This window comes from Scylla paramamosain, chromosome 24 (assembly GCF_035594125.1).
Source record: "Scylla paramamosain isolate STU-SP2022 chromosome 24, ASM3559412v1, whole genome shotgun sequence".
Classification (NCBI taxonomy): Eukaryota; Metazoa; Arthropoda; class Malacostraca; order Decapoda; family Portunidae; genus Scylla; species Scylla paramamosain.
This window is the reverse complement of record NC_087174.1, coordinates 19940608-19953107: the sequence shown is the minus strand read 5'-3', so window position 1 is coordinate 19953107 and position 12500 is coordinate 19940608. Positions and strand designations below refer to the sequence as shown.

At 46.5% G+C, this 12500-nt stretch overlaps 1 protein-coding gene across 1 annotated transcript in view; it reads right to left on the bottom strand.

The window, feature by feature from the left end:
* Nucleotides 1-3663, bottom strand: part of LOC135112849 (ADP-ribosylation factor-like protein 4C) — a 63658-nt gene extending 59995 nt beyond the window's left edge. Inside the window, exon 1 of the mRNA XM_064027735.1 lies at nucleotides 1553-3663. Within this exon, the coding sequence (XP_063883805.1) occupies nucleotides 1553-1789 (237 nt within the window). The 5' untranslated portion in view covers nucleotides 1790-3663. The remainder of the gene's footprint in view (nucleotides 1-1552) is intronic.
* Between the last annotated feature and the right edge of the window lie 8837 nt (nucleotides 3664-12500).

Below are 12500 nucleotides of genomic sequence, written 5' to 3'. Positions count from 1 at the left end.
TTGAGTAAGCGGAACATTTGTTAATCTATTACTGGCATAAAAAGAAATTAAACTTGGATAATCCACACCTCGCACCCACACTCGTATTCTTAAACGCTCGGGGCCTGCGTGGGGACTGTTCTTAAAGCGTGCAGGGGTGATGGGTCGCCTCTCAAGGTTTCTTTTCTCATTTGTGGCGCAGAAAATGTGTTAATCTATTACTAGAATGATAAAAGCTGGGATAACCTACTCCTCGTATTCTTAAACGCTCTGGGTTTTCATTAAAAGTAATTTCAAATGCTGCAGAGGTGATGTGTTGGGCCCTTAAGAGTAATTATGTCATTATGATGCAAAATGTTTATTAGTCTATCACTAGAATCATGAAAACTCTTCAGAATTTCATTAATTTCAATTAAAGTTTATTTTTATGGAGCAAGAGAGGCTCATGCCAAGAGCAACAAAACTGATGTAAAAAAAAAAAAAAAAATCAAGGTGCCGTTCCTGAAAGAAATAGTTCAAAAGTAAGTTATACTACATTGTGAAGTGTCTTGAGGGCTTCCTCTTGAAAAGTGTAAGTCGTGGGCAGGAGGCGATACAGATGGAAGTAAAGTGGAAATAAGACGAGGCGACGTTTGAAAATACCAGATGCAGTCCCTTCCTGATGAACTCCTTCACTGTTCTCTGACCCTTCGTTCCTTCATCACAAGCTTCCTGCACAACACTTTTCAACACACTCCTGTAGACATCACACTGGCAACACACTGGAAATATATTGCCTCAGTCCCTCTTTTCTTTCCCTATAGGTGTTTGTAGTAATTCTGTGCAGTGCTCTTAATGTTAATTGTTGCATACGAGAATGAAAAGATTAAAATAACTAACATACCTGAAATAAAAAAAAAATCATACCAATACATAATTTATCGTAACGTATTCAGATTATGTTGATTCATATTTCCAGTGCGGTCTGTGATTTTTGCTTCCCTTCCCTGACCTCCCGCGCCCCGCTGTTGATTTAAAGAGATGGAGGTGAGAGGCTGTCGACAGAATGTTACCATCTGCTCTTCTCCCACACCCACGCATCCTCACCCATCCTCTCTTCTTTCACCCTCACTTACTTTTCCTCGTCCCTTCCTCTCTTTCGCCCCGTGAGTCGCTCCTTTGTCGGTGTCCAGCCTTTTCCTGCTATGATATTCGCTAAATTGCTTCCCTAATGTGACTTATATCCGTCTCTTCGTGGGGATTGCAAAGCTTAACTCCTCCTTCTGTCTTTTTCCTGTCTCCTTTCGTCCCCTCCCCCCTGTTTGTCTTTCCCTGCCTCGTGTCACGCTGCAGGGTTGAGTTTTTGGTGAGTGTGATGTCTTGCGGCATTACTCAGGCTATTCTGGTGTGATGGTGGTGGTAATGGTTCTGGTTGTGGACTATTATGCGTACGTTTATGGCGTGCTCCATTACGTTAACCGTGTTGGCGTTATTGCTGCCTCGTTGTTGCTTTGTTACCTCGGGGGCCTCCTGAGGTGCTTTGTGTTGTTATGGTCTCGTCTGTTGCTACGCCACGCCGCCTGCCCCAACTCACCTTAGCTCTGCCGGTGCAACCTTTAACCTTCTCGCAGTTGAAGCCAATGGTGGGGACGGTGTTGAGGTACTGGTCGAACTTGAGGCGGTACAGAGCTGTCGACTTGCCCGCCGAATCCAGGCCCAGCATGACGATGTGCAGCGTGCCCTGCGTGAGGTGCAGGGCGTCCAGGATCCCGCCGCTCCCGCTCCCACCGTGAGCACCTCCCCCTCCTCCTTTCCCCATGTTCACCCCCATCTTGAGTGACCAGGGGAGCACTGGGGAGTCGCGATCGGCGGCTTATCGGTTTTGTGTTCTGTAATTCCTCGCTAGTGGCGGCACTAGTGTGTTCCTTCGTCAGTAGTCTCCCGGCGGTCGCAACTGTCACTCACACTGCACCAGGAACTTTCTCCCCTCATCTCCCCTCACTGCTTCTGCCGCCCTCCTCACACGGCCTGGCGCGGCACGCTGCACGCCGCCCTGCTCGTGCAAGGCGTGTGTCCAGTACCCCGTTCCGTGGTCTTACCAAACCTTGTCTCGCTCACCATGCTCTGCCGTCCCTCACTCGCTGGCAGCGCCGCAGCCTCTCCGCTGTTCCCCGGGCAGGCACAGGCTGCTGCTCATCACCGAAGTGTCACACTCGCCGCGGCCTAGCGCGGGGCGTCCAGCTGGCCGCGGGTCATGTCACTGCCAGGAGTCATGCACCGCACCGCCCGCAGGTTGTGTTCCGCGCCGATTTGTGGTTCCGTGACAGCTGCTGTCTGAGCCCAGCTGCTCCCGCCACTGTGCCACTAACTCACTGCCTGGGACACTTTTGGCACCCTGGCCCTCTCTACCTGGCCCACACTGCCGCCGCCACCTCCGCTCGGCGACACATGCCTCGCAGTCTGAGTTATTTTCTCTCTGGCGCCACGGTCCCCTCACCGCCTCGTCTCAGCGGCCACCGAGCTGGGCGGCCACACTGGGCCGGGGATGCCGCGCGTCGCCACCGCGCTTATCTTGCCGGGAATCACGCCGCCGCGGGGCACCAGCTCATCCCGCCACACGGCCCCGGTGGGAGGAGGGAGGCGTGGCGGTGAGGGAAGGCATGCCTGGGAGAACACCTTCTGTGGCGGGGAGGGATATTGAGGGGAAGCGAGAAATGTGGCAGCAAACTCCCCCACCACGCACATGCGCTCCCCTCCCCCCCTCGGCCAGTGCCTCAGCTGATCCCATCGTCGCTGCTGAACGTTTGTCGCGGTGTTGTGTTGAGGGCAGCGAGGCCTGTAATGAGGCCTCCTTCATCAGGACCCCTCCTGGCAGGGAGAGGGCCTCCCCCGAGCCAGCCTTGCCCTGGGGCACACCCGGCGCCTGGGGGGGGGAGCCGCTCAGGCCCGCATCACCGTGACCCATGGTGCTGATCTGGCCATCAGTCGATAATGAAATTTCCCCTGAATCATAGATGACACCGTGGGAGAAATAGCGTGGAGGAGCACGAGGGCGGGAGTGCGGGTGTACTGCGCCGCCCCAGCACCAGCCTTCCCTGCGCCAATCAATAAGGACGGGAGCAGGTCACCAATCTCCTTAAAAACCTCAAGGCCGTGGAAACTGGGTCACCATCTCAAAACGCCGAGCCTCAAGTCGCCGGGCGCCTCACGTGGAGTGCCTGCCGCTGCACGAGTCCCTCACACGTGCTGCTGCTCCCTCACGGCCATGGGCGGCGCTGGAACTGCCCAGGAGCCTTGCCGCGGCGTCCTGCAGAAGTGTGCCAGCGTGTGGGAGGCGAGAAGTGGGTCACGGACAGACTAGGTCCCGCCGTGCAGGGGAGGGGAGCGGCGCGCCCTATCGACCCCCGTCCCCCATCGACCGCACTTTCCCCGTGAAATTGATGATCATCCACCATACTTTATAGCGACTGTTGGGGCGTGCTGGCGTGCCCCTCCGTGCCGCTCCCTCTGCTGCGGTGTGCCACTCTCACCTCTCCCCTCCTTGGCACCACGATCCTCAGGCACTTTCACACTCTCCCATCCCCCTCTCCCTTGCCCCCCGTCACAGTCTCCCCCTCTCGCATCCTGGCCCGACCTTCCTCATTGTCCTGTCTCACAATTCTTTCCTTGCCTCGTAATTGTGTTCGCCTTATTTCCTCTTTATTGCCCTTCGCCCTTCACTTACCGCGTCACTGCTCCTTCCCCTCGTCACTGCCTCTTGTCCTCCTCTGTATTCTCTGCCGTCACTGCCTATCTTGTCCTCGCTGCGTCCTTTCACTGCCTTTTGTCCCCTGTATCTCTCCCCTGCATCTTCTTCCCGTTCTCCTTCATTGCCTCCCTCTTGTCCTCGTCTGTACCTCTTTACTGCCTCTTGCTGTAGTCCTCCTTCACTCCTTCCTCTTGTTCTCTATTTTTTTTCTGTCTTCTGTTCTCGTTTTTCCTCACTGCACCCCTCTTGTCCTCTTGTCCTCTTGTTCTCGTTGGTATCTCGTCACTGCCTCTCGTCCTTGTCTCTGTTCTCTGCTTCCCCTTGTCTTCTCGCTTTCAACACATTCCTTTTCATTCCAGCCGTGTTTCTGTTTCCCGTTGTCAACCTGCCTCTCGCTGCTCTCTCTTTCTCTGTCTTTCACTATCCTCTTTCCCTGTGTCTCCTATCCTCTTTCTCTGTCTCTCCTGTCCCTTCTGTTTCTCATTGTCTCGTCTCTGTCACGGTGTTTCTCGTGTCTCATTTCAACATATTTCTTTCCATTCCAGTCCCATTTTTGTCCATTCTAGCTCTATTTATATTCATCCTAGCACCATTTCTATCTATTTTATCTCTATTTCTCACTGTTCTCTCTTCCTGGCTCCCTCTGTCCTCTCCGTCTCTCCCTTTCCTTCGTCTTTCTCACTTTCCTCTGTCTCTCTCTCTCTCTCTCTCTCACTACTTCCAGGCTGTGATCTCTCAGGTATACATAAACTGGAGGCGAGGCAGTCACAGTCAATCCCAGGCAGCTTTGCACACTCGCTTGTCCCCCGGCAGTCCATCTCACTCAGTACAGTTTCCACAGCAGTTTGAGAGTCTGTGTGATTGCATGTCCGCCTCGCTGCATCCCTGACCTCTCCCACCTGCCGTCCCTCAGCCAAGTCATACGAGGTGACCTTGTTTCCTTGACCATAATAGCTGTGTGTGTTTAGTGTAATTAATATGACGTGATTGCATCGTTGAGGTGAGTTATGCGCCCATGCAGTCAATGTTGCTGTGTTTTACTGCGTGTCTTTTCCTAATGGCAACGCGCTGGTGGAAATGACAGCGTGCATTCGTCGGTATTATCGTACGTTTCATAAAGCAAGGCGGACCAGTCCCAGTGTTTGTTTGCCGTGTCGTTGGGATTAATATAAATACACTATGCGTGCGTGCGCCGGGATGTGATGACGTAAACTGCGTCGCGTGCAAGCGAAGTGAGTTACGGGAGGTGATAAAGGCGCGCACAACAAATTCATGTGTAATGTTTCGTACAGGTTTGATTTTATATTGTAAATGTTGAGGGTATGTATTTTTTTCCTTATTTATTTATTTATTTATTACTATTTTTTCAGTTTTTTTATTATTATTTTTTTTTTATTAAGAGTAACACCACAGGGCACCTCTTGCTGTCTATATCACCACCACTGCAACCACCGCCACCACCACTACCACCACCACCACTACCACCACCTGGATTCCCTTAATGGCTTCCCCTCAGTTATCAGGACAATTATTCTTCTATATTGGAACATTTAGCCATTTTAACATTTCCAAATTGCCTCTCTCTCTCTCTCTCTCTCTCTCTCTCTCTCTCTCTCTCTCTCTCTCTCTCTCTCTCTCAATGAACTATCTATTTATCTTCTTTCTATCTATCTATCTATCTATCTATCTATCTATCTATCTATCTATCTATCTGTCTATCTATCTATCTATCTATCTATATATCTATCTATCTTTATGTCTATCTACCTATCTATTTATTTGTTTACTTATTATTTATTTATTTTTCTGTCTATATATCTGTCTATCTATATGTGGGTGTGTGTGTGTGTGTGTGTGTTTGTGTGTCTGTCTGTCTGAATGTCTATCCTCATAACTTCGGTAACAGCTGAATGAATTTCCATCAAAGTTCATGCAATTTTTTCCCTCTTTTTTTTCAAATTTTTTTCATTTTATTTTCCTTTTTTTTTTATTATCGGAAGAGAGAGAGAGAGAGAGAGAGAGAGAGAGAGAGAGAGAGAGAGAGAGAGAGAGAGAGAGAGAGGGATATGAGCGAATTCTGATTATTACGAACATTTTGCCACCGATTGCCTTCAAACTCAGGTGAGGGAGGGATTGCAAAGATAACCTCTCTTATTGCCTTCCTACGCTTCATGCTCCGAAACACTTCTGCGTCGCATCTCCGCTACATTCTGAAGGTTCCACGTATTTGAAGTTACACGGTTTTTTAAAGAGCGTTTTTTTTTTTTTTTTTTTTACGGTTCTAGTGACAGTTTAACGAGATTTCTACACATTTTACAGTAAAAACACTCTTGGAAATCCGGCTGATCATCTCTGTGGCCTTGGAAAATAGTCGTGGTTAGAGAGCAGAGCGTTTCTGAATACGAGCCTATTATATTATCAGTCATCCGTTTTCTGTGGTGGCCAAAAAAAAAAAAAAATAATAAAAAATGGAATCGTGCACTAAAAGATTTTGGGATATTTCGTAATGAATCGTTTTCGTTCCTTTCGATTCGGTTTTAGAGAAATGTGGCTTTTCCTTCAGTTTTTCATTTTCATTTTTTTTTTTTCGATATAGAATTCTGGCTAACATCTACATTCTACAATAACAAAACGAAAAAAAAAATAAATAAATAAATAGTGAGATATTGGATAGGTGAAGATAAAACTAAACAGAGAGGAGAGTTAACTCAAAAGACACGAACGAGCAAAGATAGAAGCAGACAAAGCGTTCCAGACTTCGCAGTGACAAGGATGGGAAATTAAGACAGATGTAGGCATAGAGTTTCACAGTTTAATATGAGTGACGATAGAAACAGGCATAGAATTCCACAGTTTGCTAGATGAGAGAGTAAAGAGTGAAGGAAGGGTTATGAAAGCGAGTTACGAGTGACGATAGAAGCAGACAAAGAGTTCCACAGTTTATCAGTGAAACAGACGAAAGAACAAAGAGCGAATGAGAGAGAGAAAAAAAAAAATTGTGAAAAGAATGAAAAAAAGTAGAAACATGAAATCCAAAGCATATCAGTGAGAAAGACGAAAGAATGAAGAGTGAATGAGACAAAAAAAAAAAAAAGGAAGGAAAAAAGTAAACACAGAAGCAAGTGAAGAATCCCGAAGTTTATCAGTGAGAAAACCAAGAGTGAAGAGTGATTGAGGCAAACACACACACACACACACACACACACACACACACACACACACACACACAGAAACCCGTAAAGAATCCTAAAGTTTACCAGTGAAAGAGACGAGTGAGTCAAGACATCGCTAAACACTTCACACACAACAGACACCATGGCCACGCTGCAGCCACCGTCCAGAAAGAAAGACGCACAAGTAAAACCACGAGTTAACATTTCAGATCAAACAGAACCAAAACAAACACTTCAAGGTGGAGCCGCCATCTACAAAAAAAAAAAAGCTAGTTCCACAGTTTTCGTAAGCTCCCAAACTAATTATAAATGTTGGTTCCACAGACGAGCAAGTAAAGACACAGGCTAGCATTCAACACCCTAAAGAGACAAAACAGACCGCACAATCTGGAACCACCATCTAAATAACAACAAAAAAATAAATAAAAAAATAATAAAAAAATAAATAAATAAATTCCCAGTCTACTCGTAAGCTCCCGAACTAAAACGCTCCTTATGTTGGTAAGCTCCCGAACAAACAGGTGCTGGTTCCAGGGGCGAACAAGACACCGAGTAAAGCTTCACACGAAACACACCACAAACTGGACCCACTAGCCAAAGAGACGAGGAGGTAAAGACGTCAGATTAACACTTCACCAGCTGAGGAAGTAAAGGTGCTGACTAACACTTCACACCAGAGATGCCACAAACTGGACCCACAATCCAAAGAGACGAGGAAGCAAGGACGTCTGGTTAGCACTTCACCATCTGGGGCTGCCAACCCGCCAGTCAGCGGCGTAAAAGAGGATAAACTTCGTCATTCCGTGAGATGTCGAGATAAACAGAAGTTGTCGGGGCGAGCGTGACCCCATTAATTCCCAGAGGCACTTGGCCGGAAGGGAGGCGGCAGAACTTCCCTTGAACAGGATAAACGAGACTGTCTTTATTAGTTCCCTGACCTCGTTTTCTTTCATGGAGTGCCTAATTGATAGTTGGAAATGATATGACTGCGTAACGAACTATTCAGACAGTCTGGCTCTCTCTCTCTCTCTCTCTCTCTCTCTCTGTTCTTGTTATTTTTCTCCCATAACTGTTTTTGTATCTGGTTTTATGACTATCTGATCTCTCTCTCTCTCTCTCTCTCTCTCTCTCTCTCTCTCTCTCTCTCTCTCTCTCTCTCTCTCTCTCTTTTGAAAAGCCAATATGAATAAAAAATAATCATTCACTATTTTTCATGATCATTTCCGCGCGTGAGTGGAGTTGTGGTGTATGGGTGAGTGTGGGTGGAGTGTTTTGCTTCCAGTGTTATGTGTATTTCCTGTGGTGCGCTTCCCTTCTCTCCCACTAAGGCTGAACATGGAGGATAAAGGAGATTAAAGTAATGGTGGTGATTTTTCTTCCCTTTGTAATGCCTGTTGTCTGTTTAGTACGTTGCTTCTTACCTGGTTTATACATTTTCTATCTTTACTTCTTAATTTGAGGGTAAAGGGACAAAGGTAATGATGATGGTGACTTTTATTCGTTTTTTTTTCTACATTCATTGCCTATTTAGACTAGTATGTTATTTGTTACCTGGTATATTTTTTTTTTCATCTTTCCTTTTCCTAGACAGTGTGTAGCATTCTCTCTCCTATTCTTCTTATGTATCTTTAGTGCCAAATGTATCTTCCTCTCAGTGCCATTTCCCTACAATGTTCCCTGTCCTTGCGTTTCACAGTGCCAAGGAAGTCATGTATTCTCAGTGCCACCTCTTCTTCTCTCTCGATTCCTGAGTGCTGTAGTGCCAAACGGTTTCCATTTTGTGTTTCCTTCACTTTACTCCAAATCTCTGTGTGTCATGGTGCCATACAAATATTTTCCTATATCACCACACCCTCCACATCCTAATCCCTGTGTGTGATAGTGCCAGACAAGAGCAATTTGTCCCTCAGAGCCAAACAAGACTAATTTGTCCCTCAGTGCCAAATCGAACCTATTTTTCAATAGTGCCAAATAAGATTAATTTAAATCCCCTCAGTGCCAAACATGACCCGCTTTTCCTTCAGTGCCAAACATGACCCATTTCTTCCCAGTGCCAAACATGACCCATTTCTTTCCAGTGCCAAACATGACCCATTTCTTCCCAGTGCCAAACATGACCCATTTCTTCCCAGTGCCAAACATGACCCATTTCTTCCCAGTGCCAAACATGACCCATTTCTTCCCAGTGCCAAACATGACCCATTTCTTTCCAGTGCCACCCATGACCCATTTCTTCCCAATGCCACCCATCTTCAACCTAATCTACATATCCCAGTGCCAAGACCTATTCTTCTTCCTCCTCCTCCTCCTCCTCCTCCTCCCTCACTGACACAGACACAGGTGATGTCAAGTCGTCCATTAGTGATTAATGTCGTGACTGATGGCTCCTTCCTGCCATTAATCCTCTTCAGGCACCGAGGTATCAATAGGTGTTGTGATTTTCCCCTCCATAACCGTCCGTCAGGCGGCTCGTCAAGTGGCACCGCGGCTCACTGAGGGAGGCAATAATCGTTACCACATGCGGCCGTGAGACACAACAATATTGATTCAGCCATCACGGCGGCGCTCGGCTCGACCTTTTTCCATTTAACCCCCTTCGCCTTTCTTTCTCTTTTTTGCCATATTGTCTCTCAGTCGTACATTACAACAAAGAGTCGTCGTTTGCATACGTGAACCGCCAGGTCGTATCGGCAGCTCAGAGACACGGAGGGGGACTGGCTGGCTGGCTGGCTGTGTGGCAGGGTGAGAGGAGACAGGGAGACAGCTGACAGGACACCTTCAGTCAATCAGTCCGGGCGATGCAGTGAGGGTAGGGGGCGGGGACTGAGAGACTAGACACCCGAGGCGGCACAGGTCACAGTGGACAAGCGCTGGCTCCCTGGAGGTTCACGGGACGCTGGGAGAAGAGATCAACTGGTCAAGGCAACGCGAGGGAATACGGTGAGGTGATAAAGCATCGTTAAAAAGGAGGAAAAAAAGGGAAGCGACCGTTCACTGCAGACAGGGACGTGTGCAAGATGAGAACGAGGATCCACAGCGCTGATGACCTTGTGAAGGGCGCGAAGCTGGACAACGGGACAAGCTGGGGGCGCTCGGAAGACATGAGGCCATTAGGCTGTCCTCGACATGGCCCTTGCGTCTATATTTGGCCACAGGAACGAGAGGAAGGGACACTAATGGGAAGCAAATACCTAAATTTAGCATATCGCATGATGGACTCTGGTGACATGACGCAGCAAGGCAGATAGAAAACGTAAAGCGCTCATGCCAAGGTTCAAACACGTGGCTCTCCTGACGTAAACAAGTCCATTAGATGACCTGCACTTCAGACACCAAGACATCAAAGGTACAAGACGTGATTTTTACCGCCTTTCAATGCCTCCCTAGCGGCTTATCCTGTAGACGCGAGTACGGAATTAATCTCACTTTGAATTGAAGAGGAGGGTGACTGGAGCAAGGGAAATGGAGGTGAACGATCGGAGAATACACGAGTACGATCATCGCAGCGCTGCGGGAAGCCATTACAAGGGACGCTGGAAGGCTGTGAGGGGAGGGTAGCTGCTGTGGCTGCTGTGAGGTCGTCAAGGGATGTTGGAATGTTTGTTTTTATTTTAATTTCAGGATAGTGTTAATGGATGTAAGGGATCGCATTCTCAACTACCTCTGCATCTTATCTCCACTACTTTTAACAGGTGTTAGTGGAAGGTATCTGAATTTTGAAAGACGATTTTGTGATTCTTGTGGTAGATTTACAGTTAGTGGAAGTCATTGGAGTTTCAAGTTTTCAAGGGTGTTTTCATGATTAAACTGATAGCTTAACGGAATCTTATGAAAGTTATTGAGGTTTCCAAGAGTGTTTTCATGATTTTAGTGGTAATTTGACATGCTTTAAAGGAAATTAAAAGGGTTTTCAAGAGTGTTATCATGATTCTAGTGATAGCTTAGCCGGTTCTAATTAAAATTCCCAAGGTTTCCAATAGTGGTGGTTTAACAGTGTCTAATGGAAGCTATAGAATTTTCAAAGGTGTTGTCATTATTCTTATTGTGGGTTAGCTAGGGTTCTGTGCTATCAGTGAAAGATACATCAAAAACACAACTAGTCTATGGCCTTTGAATGACCCTCACGAGAACACCGAGCGTCTTGCAACACTGGCCAACGTCTGCAGAAGGACCATGGGTAGATGAACGGTACGGGAAGACCTTCGTGAGTTAAAACGACACGAGTGAAATTAAAGAGCATAGCAACTCAGCCAACAAGAAAAAAACGCAAAACGCAACTATACCATCCTTTTTTTTTTTTTCTTTTTAATATTGCTTTAAGAGACGTCCTTTTTCTTCAACTTTTAAGATAATTTAGAGGTTGACGATTGAGTTACTTCGTGTTTTGGGTCTTCGTGCGGTTTGTGCCATAAATTTAACAGCTTATGAGAGTTATTGAAGTCTGGAGTTCTTAACCCTTTGATTGCCACTTGGTACACCTTTCCCTGATTACCAGTCACTCTGAGACATCTTTACTTGTTCCACAGCCACATGCAATCTTAGATATTAAAGCTATACTTGGCGCTGGTCAGACCTCATCTAGACTACGCTGTGCAGTTCTGGTCCCCACATTACAGGAAAGATATAGGTCTATTAGAATCAGTACAGAGGGGAATGACTAAAAGGATACAGGGGATGAGGAGTATTCCTTACGAGGCGAGATTGAAGTTGTTAAATTTACATTCTTTAGAGAGACGTAGGTTAAGAGGGGACCTGATAGAAGTCTAAGTGGTATAAGGGTTATAACAAGGGGGATGTAAGCAAAATTCTTAGGATCAACAGCCAGGGTAGAACACGAAATAACGGGTTCAAGCTTGAAAAATTTAGGTTTAGGAAGGAGATAGGAAAAAATTGTTTCTCAAATAAAGTGGTAGACGAGTGGAATGGACTCAGTAATCATGTTGTTAGTTATAGGACACTAGAGAGCTTTAAGTTTGCAAAGCTTAAATGGAAGTTATCAGCACTTTCAAGAGGGTTTTCAAGGTTTTGATGATAGTTCAGCATAATGTAATGGAAGTTATAGAGGTTTCCAACGTTGTTTTCATGATTCTGGTGATAGTTCAACGAGCTAATGGAAGTTGATGAAGTTTACAATGACATTTTCATAATTTTAGCAATAGTTTGACAGGCTCCAGTGAAAACTATTAGGTAACGGTTTTCAGGGTTGTTTTATGATAGTTTAACATAATCTAATGAAGGTTATTAAGGTTTCCAAGAGTGTGTTCATGGTTCTAGTGGCGGTTAGCAAGGCCGATTTATAAGTCTCCTTGATGAGAGATGCCGAGCGCTGGTACACACTCCTGGCGGTGTTCACGGCGGTGCTTTGTTGTGGAGTGGCTGACAGACGATGCTACACTGATTGCCTGCGGGAACCTTGCATGGGATTCACTGCTTTAAAAATAGAGTTGAGCTTTTGATCCGATAGTTTATTCATATATCGCAAACATGCAACGTGCACACACACACACACACACACACACACACACACACACACACACACACACACACAGAGAGAGAGAGAGAGAGAGAGAGAGAGAGAGAGAGAGAGAGAGAGAGAGCCAACTATCCACCCATCCACACAA